At 45.6% G+C, this 14,196-nt stretch overlaps 1 protein-coding gene across 1 annotated transcript in view; it reads left to right on the top strand.

The window, feature by feature from the left end:
• The window catches only part of DNAH9 (dynein axonemal heavy chain 9), a 342,755-nt gene that overhangs the window by 194,361 nt on the left and 134,198 nt on the right, over positions 1 to 14,196 (top strand). Inside the window, 2 exon segments of the mRNA XM_047707126.1 lie at positions 3,731 to 3,927; positions 13,236 to 13,398. Of these exon segments, the coding sequence (XP_047563082.1) occupies positions 3,731 to 3,927; positions 13,236 to 13,398 (360 nt within the window).

Here is a 14,196-nt window from a genome sequence, read left to right as displayed (position 1 = left end):
TAGAAAAAGAAATCTGTCATTGTTTTGCTGAGGTGAAAAATGCTAGGACAACAAAGGCACAAATAAATCCTAGAATGTCAGTTTTGAAAAGGTCTGTGGGGATCATCTAATCCAATTATTGCATCTTATACTGATTCCTCTCAATAGCATTTCCTGGATTGGTTATCCCAGTGGATGCTCCAATGTCCTTGAAAATGGCCAGTTTCATCTTTGCCAAGGGAGCCATTTTGGAGCCACTGATGACCAGAAATTTGGAACAATTTTGAAATTTGGAACCTTTATGACAACTTTAAAGGCTGGAATGTTTTTCTAATAATGATCTAAAATTTATTTCCCTGTCCACTAATTTTAGGTCTACATGAAAAACTTTCAAATATTTTAAGATCATTTGTCTTGTCCTTCCTGCATCTTCCCTCCCCCAGACCAAATAGCCTGTGTTCTTTTAAGCCACTTCTGACATGGCTTCTGACATGGAGAAATTTGCCCTCATCTTGATTAATTTTCCATGAGGTCCCCCTCCAAAATCATGGTGTCTGACTTTCATCACACAACCCAACTGGGGCTGACCTAGAGCAAGATCATCATTCCCTCTGATTAACTATAATTTTGTTACTGTTTCCCAAAATTGCTCTCCTAACTAGTTGTACTACAGTATACTCTTTGGAAAGAAGATATCCATGATAAATTGAGAAATACTTCATATTCTATCCCTCTCTTAGAAATTCACAATGCTTTCAGTACATGCTTTAGCCCTAAAATTCTTGAATAATCCTGATTCATTTATCATTTCCCAAATGTATGAGACCCTGAAACTCTTTTCCCTTAATAAAACCTATTAATAATTTGCAGAATGAATAGTCCATAGACTTTGTCTTGGGAAGCACACATTAACACAGCCCAAGATCATATTATACTTCTAGTGTCAAAATTATCCCACAACTTACCCTGAGCCTTCAAAATGTTGACCACATATTTTCCACACATACGGCTTGTCCTCTCTTGAACTTAGAAATAATCAAAACTTGTATTTAAATATACCATGTTGAGGACAAGGGGAGATGGAGAGGAGAAGGGAGTTGAGGGAAATTGGAAGGGGAGGTGAACCATGAGAGACTATGGACTCTGAAAAACGATCTGAGAATTTTGAAGGGGTGGGGGGTGGGAGGTTGGGGGCACCAGGTGGTGGGTATTGTAGAGGGCACAGATTGCATGGAGCACTGGGTGTGGTGCAAAAATAATGAATACTGTTATGCTGAAAAAATAAAAAAAAATTAAAAAAATAAATAAATAAATAAATAAATAAATATACCATGTTGTCCCAAAGCTCACCTGGTTAAGTCTAGCACCAGATTTTTCCCTGATACCATCCTGGGTCTACCTCTGAAGATATAGTCCATCCCAACCTATATGATAGGACATCATTTTTTCTTAAAGATTTATTTATTTATTTCAGGGAGAGAAAAAGTGTGTGCACACAAGCAGGAACGGTGGAGGGAGAGAGAGAGAGAGAATCCCAAGCAGACTCTGCACTGAGCACAAAGCCCTATGTGGGGCTCAATCTCACGACCTTGAGATCATGACCTGAACCTAAACCAAGAGCCAGATGCCCAACCAGCTGTTCCACCCAGCCGCCCCTTAGACAGCATTGTGAAGTAACTTCTCTCTGTTGGCTCCTTACTAGTACAAACACCCTGAAATTCCCCCACTTATTATTTTCCTATGCCCCAATATTCAGTACTCTCACATCTCAGATGCCCCTCTGAGCATCGTAGGATTTGCCAAATTGTGTATTCATTGTTAGCTCTGCAAACGTGCCTTGACTATCTTCTTCCATTGGTCTGAGCTGGCCCTTTTGAGTATCAACACTCAGCCTTTGAAACAGAGGTTCCTTTGTGGGTCTGTATCCTAAGAACGCATTCTTTTGATCATAGACCCAGATATAATTAATACTGCCATCGGCCTTCCCCACTAACATTTGAAATACCAGCTGGAGGTACCTTTGGCTGCATCAAATCTTGACAGCGGTATTAAAGAAAAGTTGCCAAGTCTCCACCAAGGAAGTGATACAGTCCTGTTTCTACCAATAAAATCTTAAGGTTCTCTGAGAAGTGGCCCTTGTGGGACATGGTGTCACTATTAAGAAGTCTTTGAATCACCAGGAAGGTTGATTTTCTCTCTCCCTCCTGAATAGCCTGACTCTGATCATAACATCAGAAACCCATCGTTTTGTTCATCAAAGGGTCTTTGTAGACCAGCCTTTGCAGAACGGTACTTCGGTCATTCCTCTGCTACATCATTCATGGAGATTGACTTCCGGCAGAACCAGTTCCCGGTATACTAGCCCATTTTCAAACTGAGTAAATGGGTTCCCATGTCACTTCCCCACATGCCTTCTGCATCAAAGCAAGAATGGCTCTCTTGCCTTGCATTAAATCCTACCCGGGTGTCTGGACATCTACAGTTCCTATGTAGCAAAGCCACAATAGTTGGAAGGCTTTCCATAGCCCTGACATCACCTTCAAAGTATAATAACTCTTTCATATTTAACTCTTCCCATTTCCTTCTTATAAACCAGGCAGGAGTCCTGGCTTCCCTGTAGATGAGACTCTCATCCTCACTCCCCACGCCCCGCCCCCCCATTAGATGTGACGAATTTTATCCCTTGAGCTTACAAAGCTAACCCTATAGCCGTGACTCATTCCCTGGGGTAATATCCCTGCCGATGAAGAACATGCAGCTTCCCTTTTTCCCAGGTGCCTCTTCCAGTCAGAACTTTGGAAGAAGAGAGTGGCAGGTGGGGAGAGTTGCTTGTACTCGTATAAATTCCTACTTAGGGACTAGAAAGCATGTTCTTTCTTGGACTTACTTCCCCTACCACCTTTCTTCCTTTTGAAGGCTCTAGGATTTGAGTTTTGGTAAGTAGTTCCTCTCTAAATTAAGAAAATGATTAGCTGCCTCTCTGATACTTACAGGGTACCTTGGTAGTAAAGAGACACAAACCTGCTGTCTTTTAAATTAATTGAGTCATACTAGGTTTTTATTAAATATGGTAAGGTCTTCCGTGTGGGCAAGAATTAACACGACGCTGTCAGCTCATATCTTTATGAAAATTTCCTGCGTCAGGGACTTTACTGTGAACATTTCCAGATTATCAGGGTCCTTGTAGAGAAATCGGTCACCTAAGGATGGCTCATGGTGCATTTTTGTAGAAACTGAGTTCTCTGGGCTGAGCCTGTGAAGTTGGGGCTGGCAACCTCCAGTGTGCTATCTCACAGGAAAGAGGAAAGGAGGTTTTATGATGCTGCCATGGACTGGGAAGCAAGACCTGTTGGAAACAGATGTGGGGGAGATAAGCTCAGCGGGCCATGGACCCCTTCACCCAGCAGTGGTGAAAGATTGCTTAGGGAAATCTAATCATGTGTCCCCACCCACTCCTCTGCCCAGACATGGGCTCTTACTGGGCCTATGGGAAGGGTACCTCCCACCTTCCATATCCTGTCCTCAGCCCACAGGGAGTAATAAATACCACCCATGACTTCATGGAGCTGGTAAATGAATGTTAAACGTCTCTTTTATAAGAGCTGCTCAGGAGAAAGGAAGTAGGGGAAGCAGCACAGATACTTAATTTGCAGGAAGTGTCCAGAGAGAAAAAGCAAATGAGGGGTCTTCACTCTATGGAACCAGAATTGAGTCAGTAAAGGGGGTCCTTATGCCTGTGTCTCACCACCAGGATGTCGATGAGACTGTGGAACAGACCCGAGGCCTGAACATGTATTGCCATTTTGCCAATGGTATCGGCGAGCCCAAGTACATGCCTGTACAATCATGGGAACTTCTGACCCAGACTCTGGCAGAAGCCCTGGAGAACCACAATGAAGTCAACACAGTGATGGACCTGGTTCTCTTTGAGGATGCCATGCGCCATGTGTAAGTGTGCTTCTGTTCCTGCCTTTCCTCAGTCGTCTCTTCTTCCCAACATCAAACGTCCCATTTGGGCATTTGAGGACACCTTGATCAAACCAGGAAAGCAGCCATGCTTCCGCCATGGGGGTCAAGATGGCTGCCAGTAAAGCAGCCGTGGTAGCATCTGCCATCGGCCCTAAGGGAAGGCAGGGTACTGAACTCACGCAGCACTTGATCTGTTTCCTTGTCTGTCTTTTGCAATCCCTAGGCATGTCCACAGTGCCACCAAGGGAAGTTTTGAGATGATAAGAGACACCAGAACAGCTCAGGACCCACGTCCCCACACCATACAAGTCTGAGGACCAACTTTAAAATAATGAGATGGAAGATTTTTGTTTAAATGCTCATACATTTCAAAAATACCCTTGTGAATGTTGTGGCTTTAGTGGAATCACTGAGAGTAGTCACCAAGTCTCTCCTCTCCCACCAAATGCTGTCCCTCTACTTCTCTTTACATTTCCCCAACTGCGTCACATCCCACCTTCCAAAATCTTGCCACCCTGTCCCCTGGTACCTGTGGACCTCAGCAGCAAAACCCACTTCAACTTCTCTGAATGTCCACTCATTGATGACTCTGAGTAAAACCCCACTCGGGACGCCTGGGTGGCTCAGTTGGTTAAGCAGCTGCCTTTGGCTCAGGTCATGATCCCAGCGTCCTGGGATCGAGTCCCACATCGGGCTCCTTGCTCAGCGGGAGCCTGCTTCTCCATCTGCCTCTGCCTGCCACTCTGTCTGCCTGTGCTCACTCTGAAAAATAAATAAAATCTTAAAAAAAAAAAAAAAAAACCAAAAAAAACCCACTCACCCCTGGGTTGAGCAGAGATCTTTTTTCTCTCCATTTCATGCACCCCACACCCTAGAGAGAGCTAAGGGTCCTCCTTTCCCATCTCATTCCAGTGGCCCATTGAAATCATTTCTCCCCAGTTCTTCAAAACCCCAGTTGTTCAAAGCACATACACCCAGGCTTTCATTCTTACTCCTTCGCCTTGTTACAGCCGTATGCTGACATCCAGTCCCTCCCCAACATTTGCCAAAGACCCGGGTGCTTGGGTCAACTTCCTTCCTCGACCTCATCGTTCTTCATGGCTGGCTGGCCTCTGCATAGAACCTGGTCTTTTTGCGTTTTGGCCTCCTTAGCTCCAGTGGTCTTCTCTTCCATCCCCCCTCAGCCACTCACTCACATGTTCCCACCCCAGAACTTCTGTCATCAGTGATGAGCCCATCTCCGCAGTCTCCATTTCCAACAGCCCACCCTCCAAACGGGGCCTCCTACCCTTCCACTCACCTGCTTTGGTTTTTGTTCCAGGAAATTCTTTCTTGACCCAGTCGTATTGAGGTATAATTGGCATCTAACATTGCATTAGTTAAAGGTGTACAACAGGGGCACCTGGGTGGCTCAGTGGGTTAAAGGTGTACAACATCATGGTCTGACCTACGTGTGTAACACAAAAGATTACCACAATAAGATTAACAGTCATTCACAAGTTGCAGTTTGGTTTCCTTGTGATGAGGACTTTTGAGATCTGTTCTCTCGGCAGCTTGCAAATACACGATATGTCATTGTTAACTCTGCTCGTCGTGTTACACTTCACCTCCCCAGAACTCATTTATCTTAGACCTGGGATTTGTTAACTTTTTGACCACCTTTCCCTAATTTCTCACCCCCATCTCCCCCACCTCTGGCAACCACAGATCTGATCTCTTCTGTATCTATGTGTTTGTTTGTTGTGTGGCTTTGTGGTTTTTTGTTTTCTTTTTTCTTTTGGATTACACCTGTAAGTTAGGTCATACAGTATTTGTCTTTCTCTGTCTCACTTCTCTCACTGCAGGGTCCTTCCATGTTGTCCCAAATAAAAATATCCCTATTGTTCTTCAACTTCGTCAAGACTTCATGTCATGGAGCCAACCTCTTTCTCAGACTCCTTTCCCCTTCTGGCTACCATGTCTTTACCATCCTCAGCCACCATGAGCCCCATCATCCTGGTGCTAGCCCCGTCACTTCCCTGCCACTGTGTCCATGTGACAAAACCCCATTCTAGTTAAACCCCACTGTCTTATTCCGCACCTGCCTCCAAGCATCTGATGATTGTTGCAGAAAAAACCACCTCCCTTTGGGCTTGGTATTTTTCAGATTTTCAGCCGTACTTTTCACATGGGCCCTCGCCCTTGCTGGAAACCCACCTTCACTACCTCCACTAGCCTGGGCAGTTTGCTCTCTTGGTCTATCTGTGGTGATTGCATCCCACATTTTTCTCCTCTTCTCAAGCTTCTAGCATCCCTCCCCTCTCTCTGTTCCTAGTTAATGAGCACATCTCTTCCTTCACTGATGTCATGAAAGCAACCAGAAGAGAATTCTGTCATTTCCCCCACCATCAAATCTAACAGCCCACCTGCATCCCACCCACAAATTGTGCCTTCTCTGATATTTTAGTAAATGAACCATCCCTGTTCCTACCTAAGGCCAATCCCTCCGTGCACATCCTGGATCCCACCTTTTAGCACCTTCTAAGTGACTTGATGTCTTCATGAAATTAAATTATTCCTTTTCTCTCCCGCCTCCCTCCTGCCCCCTCCTCCTCCCTTGCCCCATCTTGTGCCATCATCATTAATTCAGTAATTATTGGATCATATGCACCTACTTATAAACATGTCACATTATTGTTATCAACAATAATAAACTATTCCTTCACTCTTATATCTCCTTTCATCACCTAAGCCTTTTTCTTTTCTTTTCTTTTCTTTTCTTTTTTTTTTTTTTTTTTGCTCCTGTTCACAACAAAACTCATCAAAATGGTTATCTATACTTTCTCACTTCTCCTTCTCTTCTGGATCCTTTTCTTAGCAATGGAACAAAGAAGCCCTTATCCAGTCACCACAGAGCCCCCTCTTGCTAAAGTCAGTTGTCGCTGCTGGGACCTCAGCTTACATAACTTGACTTCCCTGCTGCATTTGTCATGATTAATCTGTTTGTTTACATCCATCCATCTGCCCATCACCCAGCCATCCATCCACCCACCCATCCACCCACCCATCCACCCACCCATCCACCCACCCATCCACCTACCCATCTACCCATCCATCCATCCATTCCATCCACCCATCTACCCATTCATCCATCCATCTACCTATCTACCCATCCATCCACCCACCCACTGACCCATCCACCCACTGATCCATCCATCCATCCACCTATCCATCCACCCATCTATCTATCCATCCATCCGCCCATCCATCCATCCACCCACCCACCCTCCCACCCATCTACCCATCTATCTATCCACCCATCCATCCACCCAACACATATCTTTGGATTAGGCATACTATGAGTGCAAGGATCTTTTTTGTATTCACCACCAGATCTCTAATACCTAGGACAGTGTCTGGAACATAGCAGGTACTCAACAAACATTCTTAGCCTCTCATTTAGGGTAAAAGATGGAGAGGAAAAACAGAAGGAAGGAGGATACAGAGTGCTGCTGGAGGGTGGGGAGGGTGTTGACTGCAATTTTAAATAGGGAGATCAGGAAGACCTCTCTGGAAAGGGAGCACTTGATGTGATATATAGCAGCTAGCCTGAACATGGAACTCACTGCAGGCCTGGTGCATAGAGCTTTGCTTACATCACTTCGTTTGTCATAAAAACCCTGAAGGAAGTAAGGTCTGATCTTATCCCTGTATATTATACACAAGAAGGCTACAATCCAGAGATTTGGGAGAAGCCATCTACCACCATACACCCCAGAAACAGAGAGGCCAAGGCTTACACTGGCACACTGTCTCCAGTGGATTTGCTCTCCATCATCACACTCTGGTGCTTCCTCATCTGTGTTTCTGTCTCTCCCGATCCAGTGTGAGCTCCTTGTGCATAGACTCGGTCTTGCTCACAGCTGAATCCCCAAAACCTTGGATGCTGACTGGTGCGTAGTCGATGGCCAGGACCAGGGTTTTGGGACATCCATTCATAAACCTTGGGAAAGTTCAGCGAACATTTTCCTCTCCTCTTGAACAACTATCAGAGCCTATGTCACAGTCTTGGAATTGAGACAAATCTCTGTCCTTTCAGGGTAAATTTAATTTGGAAGAAGAGCAAGTGATTTGGTCAATGTGGTGCCCAACATGGGTGATCAAACTGACTCATAATGTTCTTAAGAAGAAATAAGGCTGGAGAGAGAGTCAATTATCATATGGTTTCACTTATTTGTGGAGCATAACAAATAGCATTGAGGACAAGGGGAGATGGAGAGGAGAAGGGAGTTGAGGGAAATTGGAAGGGGAGGTGAACCATGAGAGACTATGGACTCTGAAAAACGATCTGAGAATTTTGAAGGGGTGGGGGGTGGGAGGTTGGGGGCACCAGGTGGTGGGTATTGTAGAGGGCACGGATTGCATGGAGCACTGGGTGTGGTGCAAAAATAATGAATATTGTTATGCTGAAAAAATAAAAAAATTAAAGTCAAAAAAAAAAAAAAAAGAAAGAAAAAGAAATAAGGCTGGGAAAACTAGCTTTTCTCCTGACGCTCCCTAACAGGCTGTGAGGATGGTTTCCAGAAGATAGTTTCCAGTTAGCAATGGCAAAATAACTGGAATAATGAACTACCTCAAGGGAGTCAGTTCTCAAGATTAAAGTATATTTGGATGTATAATTTCATGTCCATTTGTTTAAAAATATCAATGTCCCATGACGTGGTCTTCACCCTGCCCTCCCATCCCTGGGACTCCTCAGCCCTCTGCTGCCTCTACTGGCCACAGAGAGCAGAAGCAACCCTTTGTGCCAGAAAATGGACCACAGCCAACAGTGAGAGACACAGATAACCCAAGAGTGACAGAAGACTCATGGCCTCACGTCACTCCACGTGGTGCCTGAGGCAGAGGGGTTCGGCCTTTCTCCAGGAAGGTCCTGACTTCTGAGACCCAAGGTGAGAGCAGGGCGAGGCAGAGCAGGACAAAGGCTCCAGCGCTCCCCAGGAACCCACAGGGCTGGTGGAGGGGCCAGGGCAAGGGCATCTGGTCATGGGTGCGATGAAGCTTATTCTCATTTTGATGTGATCATCTGGCTTTTTGTTCTCACGACTTGAGCTCTTATCAGTCTCTCAGTCTGATTCCTTAATGCCTTTCCCAAGCTCTACTGTTAATTCTTCCTGCTGCTTTTATGCTGAACCTGACCACAGAGCACCGTGCCATGAGTTACGGGTGCAGGTTCTAGAGCCAGAGCCACAGCCACATCCTGGTTTTGCCACTCATTGGCTGTGGTGTTCAGCAGAGGACACTGAACTTCCCCGAGCCTCAGTTCCCTCCTCTGGGAAGTGAGGGTAGTGAGAATGTCCACGTCATTGGGTTATTGCTGCATGCGGCCAGTCCCTTGTGCTTAATAAGCAGTCCGTAGATGCTAGGCTTTTTCTTTGTTGTGCCCTTAATGGCACCATGGTGCTCTCCTGCTGACTTTCTTCACTGTCTCAGCAGATTCTGGATCTGCATGTCCTTAAAGCCTCACACCATGTCTTTTCCACTGCTTCTGGCATAATCTTTATCTCTTTCTGGGTTTATTGGCTCCCACAGAGGTTGTTCTGCCTCTTTTCCTTTCTCTTAGCATCACTTAATGAAAACGATGGACTTCTCTTGTGCCCCTTCCTTTCTGTATCCTATCTATTCTCTAAGGCGTGTGTGAGTGCATGTATGAATGGGCATGTGTGCTGCCTGTTCACATGCATGTGACTGCGCATGGGAGTGCAGACGTGTGCATGTGTGTGCGTGCATATGTGTGTCCGCATGCATATGTGTGTGGATGTATGCATGTGCATGTGTGCTGTCTGTGCACATGCGAGTGCGCATGTGAGTGCAGACGTGTGCATGTGTGTGCGTGCATACATGTGTGTCTGCATGCATATGTGGGTGTGTGCATGTATTGTGTGCATGTGTGTGCATGTGTGTATGCATGCATGTGTGTGCATGTTGTGTGCACGTGTGTGTGTGTGCGTGTGTAGCCTTAGTAAGCCCACTCCCTCCAGCTGTGCCGTGAAACATCTTCAGCTTTTGTTTTTAATCTCACAGAAATTCAGTAACGGGCTTAACTTAGACTGCGCTGGTTTTCTCGCCCAGGAGCCCTTCAGAATATTGATCTTCCTTTTTTTTAAATGTTGTAATTTGAATGCAGAGTCCTTTGCCCTCATCAGAGGTTGTTAATGGATCCCCAGCTGGAGTCTAACGCTGACAGTTGCAGACTGAACCATTCTTCTCTGGAAACTTCGGGACTAACGATGCATTTCCCATCAGATGGTGAATAGCAGGGACCATGCTAAGCTGAATTCAGGCCTTCCAGAATAGTGGGGGTTGGGGCGGCCCAGAGAGCCCAGGGGGACTTCTCCAAAGAGAGGGCCTGGATGTCTTAGCAGCTCAGTTTCTCTTATCCTTGGAGTCAGGCACCCTCTAATGCAAACCCGAAGCAGATGAGTCCTTGCCCCTCACATGATGTGTGATTGCGTGTGTCCCCCAGACGTGATGATGACTATAAGGCCTGTGTTGTGTTTCAGTTTAACCAAAATTCATTGAACACCTTCACATGTGTGGGGACTATAGAGAAAGCAAGCTGAGTATGCACATCTTTTGATGCCTCAAAACTGGGATTTAATAAGGGACCCAGAGAATTGTAAATCTATCTGATACAAGAAAGAGAGAAAGAGTAGAAATACCACAAATAATGATAAAGGGGAAAAGCAAAATCATAAAAGAACTAAGTGTAGGTCAATAAATAAGTCTTAAATACTAGGGGGAATTAATTTTCACCACAAAAAGTTAGTGACTTACAATTTCTGGGTTTTAAATCCAGAAAGCTAAAATTTTCTGCATATCCAAAAGCACAGTAAAACGAAAAGGTAAAAAGTGACAAAAGGGCAGTATGGTTCAGAACAAACCTAAAGGGGCCTTACAGATCTAGAACTCTTCAGTTAAGAAGTGGGCAGTTAGGGCACCTGGCTGGCTTAGTCAGAGAATCATGCAATTCTTGATCTCAGGGTTGTGAGTTCAAGCCCACATGGAATGTAGAGATTACTTTAATAAATAAAACTTTAAAAAAAAGAAGAGGACCATGGACCTAAAAAAGGAAGCTCACAAAACAAAATGTAATAATTAATAAGAAAAATATTTAATTCCCTAGATATCAAAGGAATAAAATTTAAATCATAGTGTCAACCATTCAATTGGCAAAGATTTGAAGGCAGATACATAAGACCCAGTATCAACAAGAGTGGGGGCCAGACTCTTCCCACCTGCTGATAGGTGGGCCTTGTTGGCTTACCTGCCTTCTGCTGGGGTTTCCCTCTCAGTAGCAAACACACCCAGCAAACACAGGGGAGAGGAGGCAATGAGGACCCACAAACATCTAGTTTATTGACGCTGATTATGACCCAGTCATCAGTATATGCCAGAAATGCGCAGTAGCAAGAAAACTCAAGCCACAGAAGGCCCACAGGAAGCCCAGTAACTTCATCCATGCTCCCGTTTCATTGATGGGTCAAGTCCCATTCATCAAGGCTCTCCCGCCCCTCCATTTCTAGCCCTTCCTCCAAATTGGGCTTAGCTACACTTAAATGGTTCCACTCCTGATGACCCTTACATAATGTGAATATGGTATCTGTCATTGTGATACATTAGTGTAAGATAGGGACACAGGACTGTAGCCTACACTGTTTAATTTCAGATGTACACTCTGTTTGGTCAGATTCCCCCTGAGTTCTTGTTCTCCATGCTCGGTCAAGTCCAAGGTCACCAGCAGCTGTCGTCTCATCCTCCTTTTATCCATTTCCCAAGTTTTCTAACATGACGCATGCTAATGAAACTCACATAATCTAACATATTCTCACCCTTCAAAAATAACATTCACCTTTTGATCAGTTCTACCCAAGAAGATGACAAATTGGTGCCATCGTTCAGGGAAGCAGCTTTTCGGGATGTATCAAAAGCCATAAAAATTGTCTTACTGTTTGACTTGATGATTTGTCTTTTAGGGATCTATCCCGTGGACGTGATGAGAGATAGAAATGAAAAATACTTATGTAACAGTATTTATGACTGGAAAACGTTGGAAACAATGTAACTATCCCATAGTAGGCTGTTGCAGATTAGAAATTTATTCTGTGGTTCACCATTAAAAGCATGGCTTAGCGATTACTCAGTGGTGTAGAAAATTATTCACACACTATGGATAAATAGAAACATAGCCTCAAAACACTGTTTAGTATACAATGTGAACCTGATTTTGAAAATAAGATAGAAACATAATGGGTTTCAGATGCAGTAAGTGTATGTACCTATAAGTACATACCTACAAACACACAGATTCTAGAAAAATGTCCAGAAGGGTGTGTAGTTAATGTCAGTGGTGTCTATTGCTATTTAGTGTAGAATTGTAATTTTTCTGTATTTTAGGCATTTTGTACAATGAATAGCTATTGGTTTTAAGGTGAGGAAAGAAAGGGAATAGGAATTTTTTAAATAAAGAACGTAGGTACCTTATGTAACATTTATACATAGCGCTAAGGGGAAGGAAGAACGTGGAGGAGGGTCACGGACAGGTGGATGGAAAGACAGCATTTGAGGAAGGGTTAGTGAGTCAGAAGGAAGAGGGTCCTCTGCAGGATGTAGTCTAAGCCCAGGACTTGGGAACCTTTCATCACTGCTGGATGGGAATATGGGTACTGAGACAGGTGAGTAGAGCTTAAAGGGGAAGAATCCAGAAGCCAAGCAAGTGGGCGCCCTGTAGGCTGACACCAAGAATCCACATTCATTACAAAGCCATCAATGTCCAGGGCTCCCTGTTGTTCTGCTGACTTTAATTTCACTTCTTCTCTCTCTAGTGGAACAGACAGTTCTGTTCCTGTTTGTCCTTTAGCCTCCCCTGGAATTTTTTTTCCCTACTCTTCTCTTTTTCCTGCCCCTCCTCTTGCCTAGAAGCACAAGTAGGTGAGGCCAAGTGCTATGGGAGGGGTGGCAGACTGGGGCTCAGCTGGGTAGGGAGGGGTGGGGAGGGGAGGGGAATCTGGGTCCCCTCCAGTCCTTTCCAGCTGCCACGAGCTTGTTCTCCACTGCCACTGGTTCACCAGAGGCTTTGGCTTAAAGCAGAAAGCAGGAGTGACTTCCATCCATTTGGGCAAGAAAGCAAGGCCCGGTTTGGGGACAATGTAACTTACATTTCCAGCACTGCTCCCTTGGACCGTGGGACGGGCTCCACACAGAGCAAAGTCTGATCCAGGCCACGTACCTCTGCTCTTTCCCCGCAGCTGCCACATCAACCGCATCCTGGAGTCCCCCCGGGGAAATGCGCTACTGGTGGGAGTGGGTGGGAGCGGCAAGCAGAGTCTGACGAGGCTCGCGGCGTTCATCAGCTCCATGGAGGTATTCCAGATCACGCTGCGGAGAGGGTACCAGATCCCAGACTTCAAGGTGAGATCCAGCCCCCACCCACCCACCCACCCCCCGCAACGCCCACAGCTCTCTGTCATCCCTCCTTAGCTCTGCACTCACCTTGCTCAGAACCCCCCATCAGCAATGGGCCATTCCCTTCCTCGATTCTGGGCCGGTGACCCTCATTAGACTCATTGGACTCAGGTCTGCCTTTGTAAAACCTCAGCTGCTTCAGCTCCCTCGGGGTAACCTTAGCTCTCACCAGATCAGGGGCACCTCTGTGTCAAAGTGAGCACACAGCCCTCTAGCAGCTCTGGTGGACTTGGAAGGAGTTCTGACAGTCTGCCCAAGTCCTGTAAGAAATTTGCATTTTTGAAAGACTGTTCCAGTGCATACCAGGTACTAGGAACTTCGGGGACATTTCCTGGTCCCAGTCAAGCCCTTAGCAGCCATGCTGCATGATCTAGAACATGGGGAAAAGTATTTATACAACTGAAAGAGGTCACTTTTCCCTTCCCTGTTGTGCCTAGTTACAACAGAGGCAGGGTCGGGAGCCCTGATGTCATTTCTACCAGGATGCCACCCTTGCTGTCCCTGTGTGAATCCCAGCCGTCCTGGGGCCAGACCTACCCATCTGCCTTCCTAACCTCTCAGCCAGTGGTGCTCATCACTGCTCCGAAACCACAGCTCAGCTTCTCCACAGCTAGCTGGATCTAAGGTCAGACACCAGGTCCACGTTAGACCAGTCTCCAGTAGTTCCAATAAAGAGGAAACAAGTCAGTGCATAGAAGTAAGCATTTACAGAATGACCTAAGATGGCAGTTCTCAGCCTTGGCT

Source organism: Lutra lutra, chromosome 16 (genome assembly GCF_902655055.1).
Source record: "Lutra lutra chromosome 16, mLutLut1.2, whole genome shotgun sequence".
In the NCBI taxonomy this organism is placed as follows: Eukaryota; Metazoa; Chordata; class Mammalia; order Carnivora; family Mustelidae; genus Lutra; species Lutra lutra.
Note: the sequence above shows the minus strand (reverse complement) of the source record. Positions and strands in the feature narration are given on the sequence as shown.